Consider the following 14,317-nt stretch of genomic DNA (forward strand, 5'->3'; position numbering starts at 1 on the left):
GGATGTGTATCAAATCTTCCAAAAGGAAATGGAAATTAATTATTTTTAATAGTATGGATGACAAGGAGCCGATTGTAAGAGAGGAAAATGTGAGATCCATCAACCTTGGAATGTCTGAACAGATTATGAACATCCAAGTAGGATCTCATCTCAATATCGATCTGAAGAGATAGTTGATGTAGCTATCCAAAGACTTCATGGATGTGTTTGCATGGACATGTAAAGAGAGTCATGGAGTCTATCCATTTGAAATGGATTTCATAGTATTCCACTAAGAAGACTGGAACATAAGCTTTAGCCGATATGATATGCCAAGATTATGAAGTTTCTCTAAGTTGGTCTGATTTTTCCAATATAGGTGTTTGAGTGGTGCTCATCTGTAGTTGTCGTTCCCAAAAAGACATCGACAACAGCATAAGTTTTTGTTGACTATAGGGAACTAAACAAGGTGACAATTCTTGATTTGCATCACTTCCTTTTGTTGATCAGATATTTGATCAAATAGTAGGTAAGGAAGCATACAACTTCATGGATTATTTTGCGAGCTATAACTAGATAGTAGTGGCCCTAATGATAAGCTGGAACCAATTTTTTATTAATGTTAGTGTGTTCAACGAGATATAGCCAGAGATTGATGGCTCCTAATGATAAGCTAAAAACCACTTTTGCATCAATGTTTGGAGGTTTGGTAGTCATGTAAATGCCTTTCGGTTTGTAAAATGCACCAAAAAGTTATCAGCAATTCATGAATGATTCATTTAGAAATCTATTTTTAGATGATCTAAAAATCTTCATGGATGACATAACCTTGGAAACAACACCCTGAAGGCACATCAAAGGACTAACGAAATGTTGGCTAACTATCAAAACCATTGGATTGCACTCAACCCCAAGAAATGCATATTCAGAGTCCCCTGCGAGTGTTTATCAGACACATTACAGCTTCTGAGGGATTCTAGGAAAACTAGAAAAAGTGAAAAGGATCAGAGAGCTTCCTATCCCATTGAATGGCCCTCAACTTCAGAGGTTTTAGGGAGGGATGGGGTATTACATGCGTTTTATCAAAGACTATGTTACTCAGACCTTACCACTCACTAAACTGTTGAAAAAATATGAAGTATACAATTGGGGGAAGGACTAAGAGAGAACCTTTGAAGAGCTTGAGTTGTTGCAAAAAGCTAGTCTGACTACATTATAATCGAGACTCAATAGACCACCAGTGTGTGCTGGCTAGCCTAGCTTCATGAGCCAAAGACATATCACCCTATGGTTTCCTATAGTCGTAAATTACCACTTGCGGAGTCATGATACACTTGAGCAAAGAGTCTATGTTTGGCTATTACATAATCAACGCAAAAGCTGAGACATTATATATTGAAAAAAAAAAACTTTGTTGAAAGTAAGTCCATGAAACTAATGATGAAGAAGCTTAAACCTCCACATAGATTGATGAAATGGATAGTCATCCTAGAGGAATTTAATTATGAGCTAAAACCTTCACATAGATTGATGAAATGGATAGTCATCCTAGAGGAATTTAATTATGAGCTTTGAACCAAGCCACCAAGGTTATAATATTAAGAGCGTTGGGTGACTAGCGATGACCTTTAATCGATGGATATGAGTCTCTAGAAGGTTAGCTCAAACAAACAATGAAGGACTAACCAAATGAAGATCAATGTAGGATCGACACAGTCCTCGTGTGTATATGACCATAACCTAGTATCTCTGAACTAGAGAGATCCCCTAGGGATATGCCAAAAGTGCAAGTTAAAGATACAAGAGTAGCATTTCAATATCATAGGTGGTACACTATATCAAAGGGGCCCAGAGATAGTATATACACATTATGTAACAGCAAACGAAATCCCTGTGATCTTAGAAGAACTCTAGGATTCGCCTTGTGGAGAACACTTTGGGTAGATAACAGCCCAAAATTTCCTACTAGCTAGGTATTGGTGGCCCACCTTTAAAAAAAATGTCAAGATGTGTGTGTCAAAGAGCTAAAACAATGAGTAAATGAAATCGACCGCTCTCCCCTATATTAACCCTAGTCCCTTTTGAGAAATGGCAAATAGATTTCGTGGGCCCATCAACCTTGCCTCTTCATTAAAGAAGAGGTACATTCTAGTAGATAACAATTGACTATTTTATAGAATGGTCAAAAGCAATGGCCACTACTAAGAATGCAACCACAATGTCCAAGTGCTTCATTGATAGTATAGTGTCTCGATTTGGTGCATCTAAAGAAAGCCACCAATTGAGGAACACATTTTATGAATGAGTTGATTGAGAGAATATAGTCGAGCAACTCTCAATTGTGCTAATCAACTGCTTATGCCATACAATTTGAAGGCCAATGGCTAGGTCGAGAGTACGATAAGCTCATACGTTCCATTTTAAAAAGAAAGTTAACACTAGGTGCCTAGATTGGGACCCAAAATACAATCTGATATAAAAAATGCACAGGTTATATTCCATATTTCCTTGTATGGCACTGAATCCATGCAACCCATCAAAGCCAAGATTCTAGTACTTCGAACCATACTGGAATAACTTGGGAGAACTAGAGGGGATCAAAGGAGGCTTTTCCAGGTCTCCTTATTAGATAAACATGTGGAAACAAGGTGAATGATATTTAATATTTCATAAGGCCTGCCCAAGGTTGAAAAAAGCAAACAAAAAGGAATCCACTAGAAACGGTGCAAGAGATAAAGGGGAGAGAAAGAGAGAGAGAGAGAGAGAGAAGGGGGGGGGGAGGGAGAAAAGGTGGAGATGGTGTAGGAAGACTTGAGGAGATAAAGAAAGGGGGGGGAGAGAGAGAGAGAGAGAGAGAGAGAGAGAGAGAGAGTCAACCACTCTAAAGTCTGCATTCAAGTCCAATGAAGAAGAGAAGCCACATATCAACATATTGTCCGATAGAAAAATTGCACTTCCAAAAGTTCTAAAAATGCCTAATTTCTGCTTTGCCCAAATTGCATTGTTGCTAAGGCTACCCCCAGGGGGCGGGGCAGAACAAAAAACAAAAAGACCGCATTATGATGACCTTTTCAAACATCTCGATTCTGTTCAAAGGCTATAACAAGTGGCGGAGGAAAAAGGCAGCGCAATCAATTCAAACAAACCACGCTGACAATTTACCAAATTTTCCCCTCATCACTTTCTTGCTTTCATTACTCAGCTCTATCGACATGGTGTAATCTCACCCCCCCTATACATTCAAGGAACATCTGCCTGCCTCTTTTCTGTGCTTAACCTTCTTCCACGATAACCAATTACACTCGGTCCTGGCTATGAACGGATTCATCTCATGACCGAACAGAATGACGGAGCACCACAGAAGTCATGAATCTTCTTCCATGATCACGAATAGCGCTCAGTCCTCACCATGATCAGATTGAACATGTAATGATGGCTTGCTAGGCGACTATCTCCAACTCTCAACAATGGAGCTCTCCGATCTATATCTCCCTTTCCTAAATGCGGCACACGATGAAAAGGCATGTGCGCACTCAAGCACACACACATGAAATGCTGACAAAGTTTTCTCTTTAGCAGTTACAGCAATACAAGCCTGCACAAGCTTCATACCATTGAGCCCATACTGTATCAAAGCAATTCAGTGCCTGCCCCTCAAGACAGCGCTGTAATCATAGAAATGCGAAGGACAAATGAAAGCATACTGTCGAACACTCTCTCGGATCATGCGAACCCACATGCTCTTAATGTTGGCAAGTATAGTTCCCATGACTTCATCACTCCTGGCAGCTCGAATAAATTGGCCCACATTAAGGGCCATCAAGCTCTCATGCAGGCATCAAGGGTGCAGATAAATATGGGCATCCTTTTCTGCACCTAAAGACAGACCCAGAGATCCTTTAACATGCCCATTCTCAGAATAGTGCACTATCATGACTGTCCATGAGCTGCAATCCTTTCAGTGTTGATTGCATTGTCTAGACTGCTATCTGGGCCTTGGCATGTGCTTCATTAAGATATTGACTGCCTGCACACTGTAAATACCTTTTGACAGTTTCCATACATTTGGACAAAACAGTCCCTTCTAAACATGCATTTGACTGGTAACTGGAACACTTCTTCCAATGACAGGACCTTAGGCTCACAATAAACCTGAGAAGAGAGGCCAAATTGAGCCAAATATCGCATTCCGACATGCGACTATGGCATCTTCAACTAAAAAAGTCTTTCCAGCGGATCACCTCACCTAGGTAAACAGATGTTTGGACTCTTGCAAGCTTGTTGATATCGATGTTCCTGCAATCCTGTGCAAGCTGTTATTTGTCTCTGAAAAAGGAGGAAGAAAGGGAGTTTGCCTTGAGTGAGCCAGATCTGAAGGACTCTTTCCATCATAGGGCACGTGAAGTTCTGTTGCCTGCAATATCCTGCCTGTTCCAGCCAGCTGCCCAACCTTTCAAAACTCCAACAACAGCTCATTTATAGCAGCTTAAACATGTATGATCTGCTTCCTCACATTAAAGTTCCTCTCATAATGGCCACATTATCCGCACTGCCAGCTGCTAGCCTGCATTAGCTGCTTCCTCACACCAATATTCTTTAAGGCTTCTCTTAACGTTGCTACATTATCCCAATTGCCAGCTGCAGCATGGATATTTGACAGCATCACATATGGTGTAGGATTATTTGGATCCCATTCAAAACAATGGCCTGCAGCACGCACTCCCCGTTCCACATCCCTGTGAATGCTGCAGGCACCAAGCAAGCATAGCCAAGCTGCAGAAACTTTTTCAGATGGTATATTCTTGATTAAGTTCTCTGCCTCGTCCAAGTGTCCTGAACGACCAAGAAGATCAACCATGCACAGATAATGATCTTCAGAGTATGTGATGCAATGGTGGGTATTCATAGAAGCAAACAAATGCTTGCCATCCTCAACCTGACCAGTATGATTGCATGCAGAGAGAGCACATGTAAAGGTGACTTCATCTGGCATCACACCTACAAGCTGCATCTTACAAAAGAAATCCAGGGCCTCTTTGCCATTCCCATTCTGAGCCAATGCTGCTATCATGGCTGTCCAAGAAAGAGAATCTCGATTCGGCATCGTGCCAAATAGAGTCCTAGCATCCAGCAGGTTCCCGCACTTGCCATACATATTCACAAGAGCATTTCCCAACACAACATCTCTCTCATAACCCATGTGAACGATGTCAGAATGTATTGCATGCCCTTTTTCATGAGCTGCCAGGCTGGCACATGCATCAAGAGCACAAATGAAGGTGACCATGTCCGGCTTCATGCCTTCAATTTGCATCTGCTGATAGAGGTCCAATGCATTCATGCCATAACCACAGTAGGTATATGCTTCAATCATCACATTCCAAGACACCGAATTCCTATTGGGCATGCTATCAAACAGATTCCTTGCCTCGTTTAGACTCTGACACTTGCCATAAAGATTGATAAGGGCATTCCCAATTACAAGATCTTGCCCATAAGCCGTGCTAACAAGAGCAGCATGCACCTCCTGCCCCTCTTCTAAGGCTGCTAGGCTGATGCATGCATCAAGAGCACTGAGAAATGCAACCTTATCTGGCATGATGCCTTCAATTTGCATTTGGTGATAAATATCCAGAGCCTCTTCACCACATCCATTCTCAGCAAATGCTGTAATCATTGCATTCCAAGAGACAACAGTCCGGTGAGACATTTTGGCAAACAGCATTTTTGCATCCAGCACACTCCCACATTTTCCATACATGCTGATGAGGGTATTCCCCACTGCAACATCTTGCTCATATTGAAACTCAATAACAGCAGCATGGATATCTTTTCCCTGTTTGAGGGAGGCAAGACTGCAACATGCATCAAGAACACACACAAATGAGATCCGGTCAGGCTCAAGACCATCGAGCTGCATTTGCCAAAAGAAATCCAATGCCTCTTCGCCATGACAGTTGTGAGCAAGAGCTGCAATCATAGCATTCCAGGAGACGACATCACGATGAGGCATTCTGCCAAATACTTTTTTGGCATCGTACAGCCGCCCACATTTGCCATACATATTGACAAGTGCTGTCCCCATGACAACATCTTGGTCATAACCAAGCTCAACTATGGCAGAATGAGTCTCTTGGCCCTCGCTAAGAGCCTCTAAGGTTGTGCATGCATCAAGAGTACAGACAAGGGTAACATTGTTTGGTGTGACTCCTTCAACCTGCATCTGAAAAAACAGATCCCGAGCTTCCTTGCCGAGCCCATTCTGAGAAAAGGCTGCAATGATGGCAGTCCAAGAGACAACATCCCGATAAGGCATTCTGCTAAAAGTAATGCTAGCATCGTCCAACCTCCCATTCTGGCCATATACTTTGATCAAAATATTCCATGAGTACAGATTGGGTTTAGGTGCGTAGTCAAACACGGCTCGAGCATCGTTTATACTACCACAGATTCCATACATTTCAATAAGACAGTTCTTTAAAAATCTGTTGCGATCATAATTATGCTTGGTGATGTGGGCGTGCACATGTCTACCAAAAGATAGGGCCTTGGCTTTGCCGTAGCTTTTCAGGAGAGAGGAAAAGGCAGCAACTTTGGAAGGATAATCCAATAAGACGGCTACTCCCTCGTGACTCGCGTTTGCGATGTCTTCAACACGTAAGTGTCTATCTACAAACGTACTCCGAGGTAAGGAGTTTTCCTGCTTTACTGGGAGTTTGCTTATTTCAACATAGACACCTTCTCGTCCACAGCAATGGGTTCGAAGCGTATCCCATTGCGGTGGAACGTGTGCAGAGCATACAGAGATGCACTGGTCGTTGGCTGCACACCTCAAAAAACAGCCGGCTAACGATCGAAGAGCCTGCTCCCCTAACTGTTTAGCCGAAGGGATTCTGACGTGCCTGGCGCCGGAGCACAACCGCATGAAAATACTCTCACTGGATCGGAATTCACAGCAGCACTCTACTGAATGTGTGCTGAGAAGAAGCAAAAGGAAAGTTAATGTGCCATAACATCATTAGATACAAATCCTCCTGCAAGTCCTGCCTCCCTTTCCCTCAACAGAGCCATTCACACAACTCTCTCTCTCTCTCTGCTTCCTCTTCCCCATGTTCTCTCTCTCTCTCTACGGACACGGCAAACTTCATTTCCTGGACTAGTGTCTCCCTCGAAGGCTCCTCTCCGCCCGCCTCTGTCAGATGGTACTTGCAGCGTGCAAGGAGCTTATCTGAGAAGACTGACACGGATAGGGTCACGTCCCCATCAATCCTACGATCACTTTGGGAGCGGAGATCGTCGGGACTTTTATTCTGGTGTACATAGTCTTCTGGAGTTTATGCTCTCTCTTTGTCTCTGGCTGTGGAAACATACATGGCTGCTCTTAATGAAGGGGATGCCACACCAGAGATCGCAAATGAGGCTGAATTTCACACACCGGGAAAGACACCAAAAATCCCCAAGTTTCGTATCCGGAAAGGCAGAGAATGGACGCTCTCTCCAAGCTCAAAGAGATCGGGAAAAACCCCAAAGATGATTGATGAAGTAGTAAATCACGAGATGTACAAATTAGTAAGAGCAGAGATGCGCACCATGCGGGAGGAAATTATGCAAGAAGTCCAGATACAAGCAAAAGTAGCAAATAAAGAGGCAGATGGAAACCGAAGAATGCAAAGCCACGAAGGAAATGGAAAAGCAGCCCAACATGCAAGCACAGTTACTATGTGAAATGCAATCGAGATTGCAGGCTGAAGTGGAAGTACACCAAGTATTGCCACAAAAGGATATGCAATGAAAGATTATGTAAATGCTGAGACAAGGGCCATGGAATCGGTAAAAGATAGGAAATGGCAGAATTGAAATCGCAACTTGAGGCTTATAAAAATGATGTATCTGTGGCCATGGACAAAGAGTCTCAGAAAAGCAGGGAGGCAATTGCAGCCGTGGAGGCAAGTGTTGTTAAAGTGAAAGCAAATGTTGAAAAAGAGGTGCATACTTGGGCCGAGGTGGCTAAAGATGCAAAAAAACAAGCACAAGAAGTGGGCAATGAGATAAAAGAAAACGCACCATGGATTGAAGTGGTCAAGAAAAACAGAGGAGTAACACCTAATAAAATAGAGGTCATGAATGCCACATTAGAGGAAGAGGCAAGGAGAAAGGCTCGGATCTTGCATGTTAGAATTGTGGGATGGGAACAAAAAGAGGATGCCACTAAAGATGCGAAGGCACTAGCATTGAAGATAGGGGCGGAAAGTGTACCTATTGCTGCTGCATGGCAAGTAGGAAAAGATGACGCCCCCGGCCCAAGGCCTTGATTTTACGATTTGAGGACATGGGGGGAAAAAAGGCATTTTTGTCCAAAAGGATAGCCCTCAAAGGTCAGAAGATCTACTTAGACGAGGACCTCACTCCTGCACAAGTGGCACATAGGAAGGAATGCATGCCAAAGGTGCTTGAAGCCCAGGAATAGGGCAAGTGGGCCGTGTACAGAGATGGGAGAGTTATCATCACAGAGAGAAGATCCACATGACGGTATGCGGCCTCGGAGACTTTAAGGTTCAGTATATGGAACTGTAATGGTTCTCTGAGGCTAGATGCAGGCTATTTTGAGGATTCCTTTAGGCATGCGGATATCGCTATTTACATAGAGACACACCAGTGCAAGGGGAGGAAACTTCCAGATGTCAGAGGTTTTAGATGGGAATCAGTATGCCCACCACAGCCACGGATGGCAGGAGGGACTAGAGGCTCTGGGGGAGTAGCAGTATTATACAGTACATGTCGTTCATAGAGATGCAGAAGCCAGATACATGTGGATCCGAGTGGATAGAGGGGACCCCAGGGATTTATATGTAGCTGCATGCTACTTTCCACCTGCCGACTCGAGGTATGCACCTGAGGGCAAGTCGTCGTACTTGCCATTATATGAGGACATTATGAGATATGTGAGCATGGGGGAGATATTGCTAGTGGGGGACTTTAATGCCCGTACACACTTGAGGTAGACATCAATATATGACTCGAGTGATGCCATCTATAGAGAGATCAACACAGAGGAGGTTGGTTTGCATAGGTCGGCACAGGACTTGGGAGATGTGACAAAATATGGTACACATTTCTTAGCATTAGGGAGTGCCCATGGATTGATTATCTTCAATGGTCTGTCTTATTGGCCGGGTTCAGATGCTCTTACATGCTGGAACCCAAAAGGAGGTGCTAGTACAATTGATTATTTGATGGGGTTGCCATCTCTAATTCCACAGATCCATGATTTTAGTGTATCTAGCAGACCCATTGGAGTAGCTGCGGACCATGCTATATTGAGGTTTATTGTGTCAGGAGGATGCTGGAGGGGGGCAGTCAGGCCTTCGTTTCAGAGACAACCTAGATACCAATTCATGGAGGAGACTACTACAGTGTATGTAGATGCAGTGTGGGACAAAATTATGGTGCTAGACCCTCATGGTCCCCTGAAGGAGATCACTCGTGGTTTGACAAAGGTATTACATGTGTCAGCACAGTATGCATTCCCACACACAACAATATCATCCACCCCTCCTTGCAGCACTACCCCACAAAATAGTTGGTATGACGATGAGTGCCGTATGATGCGCAGACAATTACAGCAGGAGGTTGCTACAAACACTCGGACACACAAGCAAGCCAAGGCCATCTTCTCACGCCTAATACGGAAGAAGAAACAGGCCTACTTAGCTAGATTGGAGGCAGAGAGCTACCAATTATTCTTGGGACAGAACAGCAAGAAGGCATGGAGGATGTTGCAGGAGAGACAGCCTGGTACACCAATTGTAGCACCAGAAGCTTGGGCCGATTATGCGCAGTCATTATATGCAATATTTGTGTTGAGTCATACTATCAGTGGTGCTAGTGCGTACGCGGTACTCTAGAGCTGGCCTACTGCGTTCGGTTCATCGGTAGGTTCTTGTGGTGCTGCATCTCGAGACGACACAGGTTCTTGTGTTGCTACCTTCGGAACCTTCGCAGCTTGTACCCTCGTCTTCGAGGCCCCAGCAACCTTCTTGCCTTGGCCGCCCAAGTGTTTGGTGCTGACAGAGCCATTGGGGGGATGTGGTGGTGGATGAGGTGGAGTGGATCTTGAGGCTCAAAGTGTGAGATGGCGGTGTGGTCTCCTTCTTGTAATGGATGGTTTAGAAAGAGATGTTTCTAGAGCGACTAGGGTCTTCTATGCTGCTTGGACTTCCTCTGGGCATCGGGTCCGATTGAAGTGACATTGGGCATAGAGGATAGCCTCTTGTACTTGCTATTCATGAATTTCCTGAGTGGATGGTAGTGGCAGTGGAGCAGGCAATGGCACCGGTTTTACCACTACGACCGGCTTTCTTCTCCCTTCGAGGTGGGACTTTTGTTGGGGTGTTGGAGGTGGCTGGGGCTTCCAGTCCACCCTCTTGTGTAGCTTCATTGTTGTGGACCGACAATGGTGAAACTGAAGGAGAAGGACTTGGTCCACATAGCACGACTATCGCCGTTCTGCCACCATTTGTGAGTGAAGTAGTCCGGGCGTGCCAGTCGATTTGACAATTCACGGCATAGCACCAAGTTCTTCCCAATATAACCTTTTCGTCAGTTGCTTCTATGGGGAGAACATAAAATCATATATCCACTGCCTAGCGAGAATAACCGTTAGATTTAAATTCACAAAACCCAAGGTTTGTAGGAGTTGGCTGTTCATAGCTCTTATTGAAGCAACGGTGAGGGTTAGGGGTACCTTTAGCTTTTCCCATACCTCGTGGGAGATGAAGTTGTGGCTCAGTCCTGGATCTATGAATGCTTTGATGCGCATGCACGGAACCTGCATTTGAACAAGCAGCCTAGCTGGTTCCACTGTTAGCTCATCTGTTAGTTGCATCTATTCAATCGTTGCCTTAAGTAGTGTCATTTGCTTATGCTGTTTGAGCTTAGCGTTATGGGCTCTGGCTTCCTTGATGGCTTGGCATTTCATCTTGGCCACCTTGGCCTTGAGTTCTTTTTCTCTATGCACAGCTTGAAGGGTGGAGAGAGTGAGCGGCCAGTAGTATCTTTTTAATTTTCTCCCATTAAGGTAGCCATTCCCATCAAGGGTGGCTATTTAGCACGACCCTTGGGGAGTGATCTCAACCACGTGGTAGGGACCCATAACTCAATACTTTAGCTTGTGTTTGGTATTACGGATGTTGTATAGGAGTGCCAAATCTCCCTCTGCTAGGTCCTTATTCTTGAGGTTGCGATCGAATGACTTTTTACGCCAGGCCTTTTCTACCCAAAGAGAGTAGGCTACATGCAACCTGGTCTCTTCTATCCTTTCGCGGTCAACTAGCCATTCTGCTAACGCATTATCTTTAAGTCTTTCCTTAACTGTAAGATGAAGGCTAGGCACTACATACTCCATTAGCATAATTACCTCCACCCTAAAGGCTAGACTAAAGGGGGTACAGTGCATGGCCACTTTGTAGGAGGTTTTGTAGGCCCATAATGTTGCTATGAGCTTATGTTCCCAGTCAATACGATTGGCTTCTACTGTACAGGTGATGATCTTACAGCACATTTTATTGGAGCTCTCAGCCAAGCCATTGGCCCTAGGGTAGTATGGAGTTGACTTCCTATGTATGATCATAAACTCACTAGTCAAGATTGCTATCGTTTCATTGAGGAAATGAGTTCCTCAGTCGCTGACTAACTCCAATGGGCACCCGAACTACGTGATGACTTGTTCATATAAAAATTTGGTGGTCGATCTCGCATCGGCCTTCATTGTGGCTCTCCCTCCTACCCACTTGGTGAAGTAATCAATGGCCAGGATGATGTATCCCCGGTTCCCTTAGCTACTAGGCTTATGGGTCAGAGGATACCATCCTTGCCCTTGTGGTATAGTTGGCCTGCTATCAGTTGATATGGCATGGCATCCTTAATGAGTTTGCGGGCTCTATCCTTCTTAAAGGCCTAGCCTAGGGGTAATTCGTTTGCCAAGCTTGAATTCTCGAAAACTATGGTTCTTGTCATAATAACATTTTGGTCTGTCCTGTGCTCTTTTAATACAATGTTAGATGTGTTTGACTTCCTCATCCATCCTCTCAAGCATTTGCTTTGAACTCTCAACTTTGTTCTTAGAATCAGAGAAATTAACTGATCAATGACAATTTTGGCCATATATAGCTTCAAAGGGAGTCATTTGAATTGAGCTATGCCACGAACTATTATAAGCACACTCAGCCAAAGATAATAATTCAATCAATTAGTTTTCTTCTCATCAACATACATTCTAAGAATGTCTTCCAGAAAATGATTTACTATTTCAATTTTCCCATCTATTTGCGGATGAAATGCTATTCTCATTTTAAGGTTCAGTTCCTATGGCTTTAAATGTAGTGTGCCAAAAATTATATGTGAACTTTGAATCCCTGTTAGAAACAATATTCTTAGGCATACCATGCAAGCGAAAAATTTCTCTCATACCTCAAGAGCACCATTAGTCTTTTTCATTGGAAAGAAATGGGCTAGTCAAACGATCAAGAACAACAAGAATAGTATCATACCCCCCTCTAGTAGTAGGCAATTTAGTGATGAAGTCCATTGAAATAGATTCCCACTTTCGAAGAGGAATGTCTAGGGGCTCCATTAGACTTGGCATTCTATGAGTGTAGTGGTGAATTTCAGTGGCCCATCCAAGGATGATGTCGAGGAAGAAGAGAGAAGCGTCTGGGAGATCATCTTCTACTCTCGTTGGGGCTTCACCATTTGGGATTCTCGATAGGTGGTCAGCTAGGACATGGGTTTTTTCTTTACGTACATTGACTGTGAAGTCAAACTCTAAAAGGATTAACATCCACCTGGTGATGCATCCGGTCATGCAGGGCTTGTTGACCAAGTATAGCAATGCTTGGTGGTCCACGAAAAAGACAAACTTGCTAGCTAACAAGTAGTGCCTAAACTTCTTGACCGCATAGACCATGGCCAGACCTTCCCTCTCGGTTGTGGTGTAGTTAACCTTGGCAAAGTATACCAGGTAATCCATATTATGCTCCCCTGGTTGGGCTAACACACACCCAATGGCAAAGTTGGAGGCATCGATATGGATGTGTAATATTAAATTCCAGTCGGGTGACCTCAACACTGGTGCGGTGGCTAGAGCTATTTTGAGGGTTTTGAAGGATTTCTGGCATTCCTCGATCCACTCAAAGGATATTAGTAGTTTGTATCATGGGCAGGCTATGTTCGCATAGAACCATATGAATCTCCTATAATAACCTGTGTGGCCAGTAAATCATTGGAATCCCTTGGCGTTGGTGGGGGGTGGTAACCCCAAGACGAGTTTGATTTTATTGTGGTTCATAAAGATTCCATTCTAGGACACACTGTGGCCAAGAATGACACCATGTTTGACCCAAAACTGGCACTTAAGAGGATTGAGGGATATGCGGCACTTCTTGAGGATGAGCCTGAGGTACTTCAGGTGTTCATCCCACGTCGAGTTCACGTAGATGTTATCCAAGAAGACTTCCACAAAGTCTCTCAAATACTCTTTGAATACCATGATCATCATTTGTTGGAAGGTGGCAGGGGCATTTATTTATCCGAATATCATCACCTTGGCTGCATACACACCCCACTCAGTTGTGAAGGTGGTTTTATGTTGATCTTGTGGTGCGATTGACACTTGGTTGTAACCCAAAAATCCATCTAGAAAGCTATCAGCTTCCTTTTCGGCTACCCTTTCCAGAACATGTTCCATGAATGGCAAAGGGTAGTGGCCATGTCTCATGGCGGCATTAACCTTTTTCAAATCCATGCATACTCTAATTTTTCCATTTTTCTTTAAGACTATTACAATGGGTGATACCCAGTCTGTATGCTCAATCTCATAGATGAATCCCGCATCTATGAGTTTCTGAATTTCTTCCCTCACACTGAGTGCGTATTTGGGATTCATAGGGTAGGGGCATTGACGTACTGGCTTGGCATCGTTTAGCATGGGGATTGTGTGCTCACTACTTGGGGAGACACCCCTTTCATGTCGGGGTACTTCCAGGCCATGCAATCCTTGTACTCTTGTAGGAGAGCTATTAAGGCCTTCTCCCCTTTGGGGGTGAGATCATCGGTGATGAATATGGGTTGGGCGTCCTGCCCTTTCGGGGCTAGGTTTACCTCCTTGACCGAGGCTGGCCCATCATACCCTTGGGAGCATCCGTCTTCCTGAGACTTTTTGGCCTGTTGGTATAAGATCTTACGATCCTCAAACGTGTAGGCTATGTAATGGGTTGGTACCTGCCGTAGGTCCTCTTTTTCTTTAGTTTCCTCCTTTATTTCTGTCAGACCCATCGTCCTT

General features: G+C 44.1%; 1 protein-coding gene and 2 pseudogenes across 1 annotated transcript; 2 read left to right on the plus strand and 1 right to left on the minus strand.

The window, feature by feature from the left end:
- Positions 1-2,966: 2,966 nt before the first annotated feature.
- LOC147887594 (pentatricopeptide repeat-containing protein At4g19191, mitochondrial-like) lies at positions 2,967-7,768 on the minus strand. Its single transcript, XM_087393854.1, has one exon. The coding sequence runs from the start codon at positions 6,902-6,904 to the stop codon at positions 4,520-4,522; it is 2,385 nt and encodes a 794-aa protein (XP_087249980.1). The 5' UTR covers positions 6,905-7,768; the 3' UTR covers positions 2,967-4,519.
- A 55-nt stretch (positions 7,769-7,823) lies between these two features.
- LOC147887595 (uncharacterized) lies at positions 7,824-8,506 on the plus strand (annotated as a pseudogene).
- LOC147887596 (uncharacterized) lies at positions 8,503-9,884 on the plus strand (annotated as a pseudogene).
- The last annotated feature ends 4,433 nt before the right edge of the window (positions 9,885-14,317 follow it).

This window comes from Dipteris shenzhenensis, chromosome 22, assembly GCF_047967505.1.
Source record: "Dipteris shenzhenensis isolate YYH24624 ecotype China chromosome 22, Dip_SZ_1.0, whole genome shotgun sequence".
In the NCBI taxonomy this organism is placed as follows: Eukaryota; Viridiplantae; Streptophyta; class Polypodiopsida; order Gleicheniales; family Dipteridaceae; genus Dipteris; species Dipteris shenzhenensis.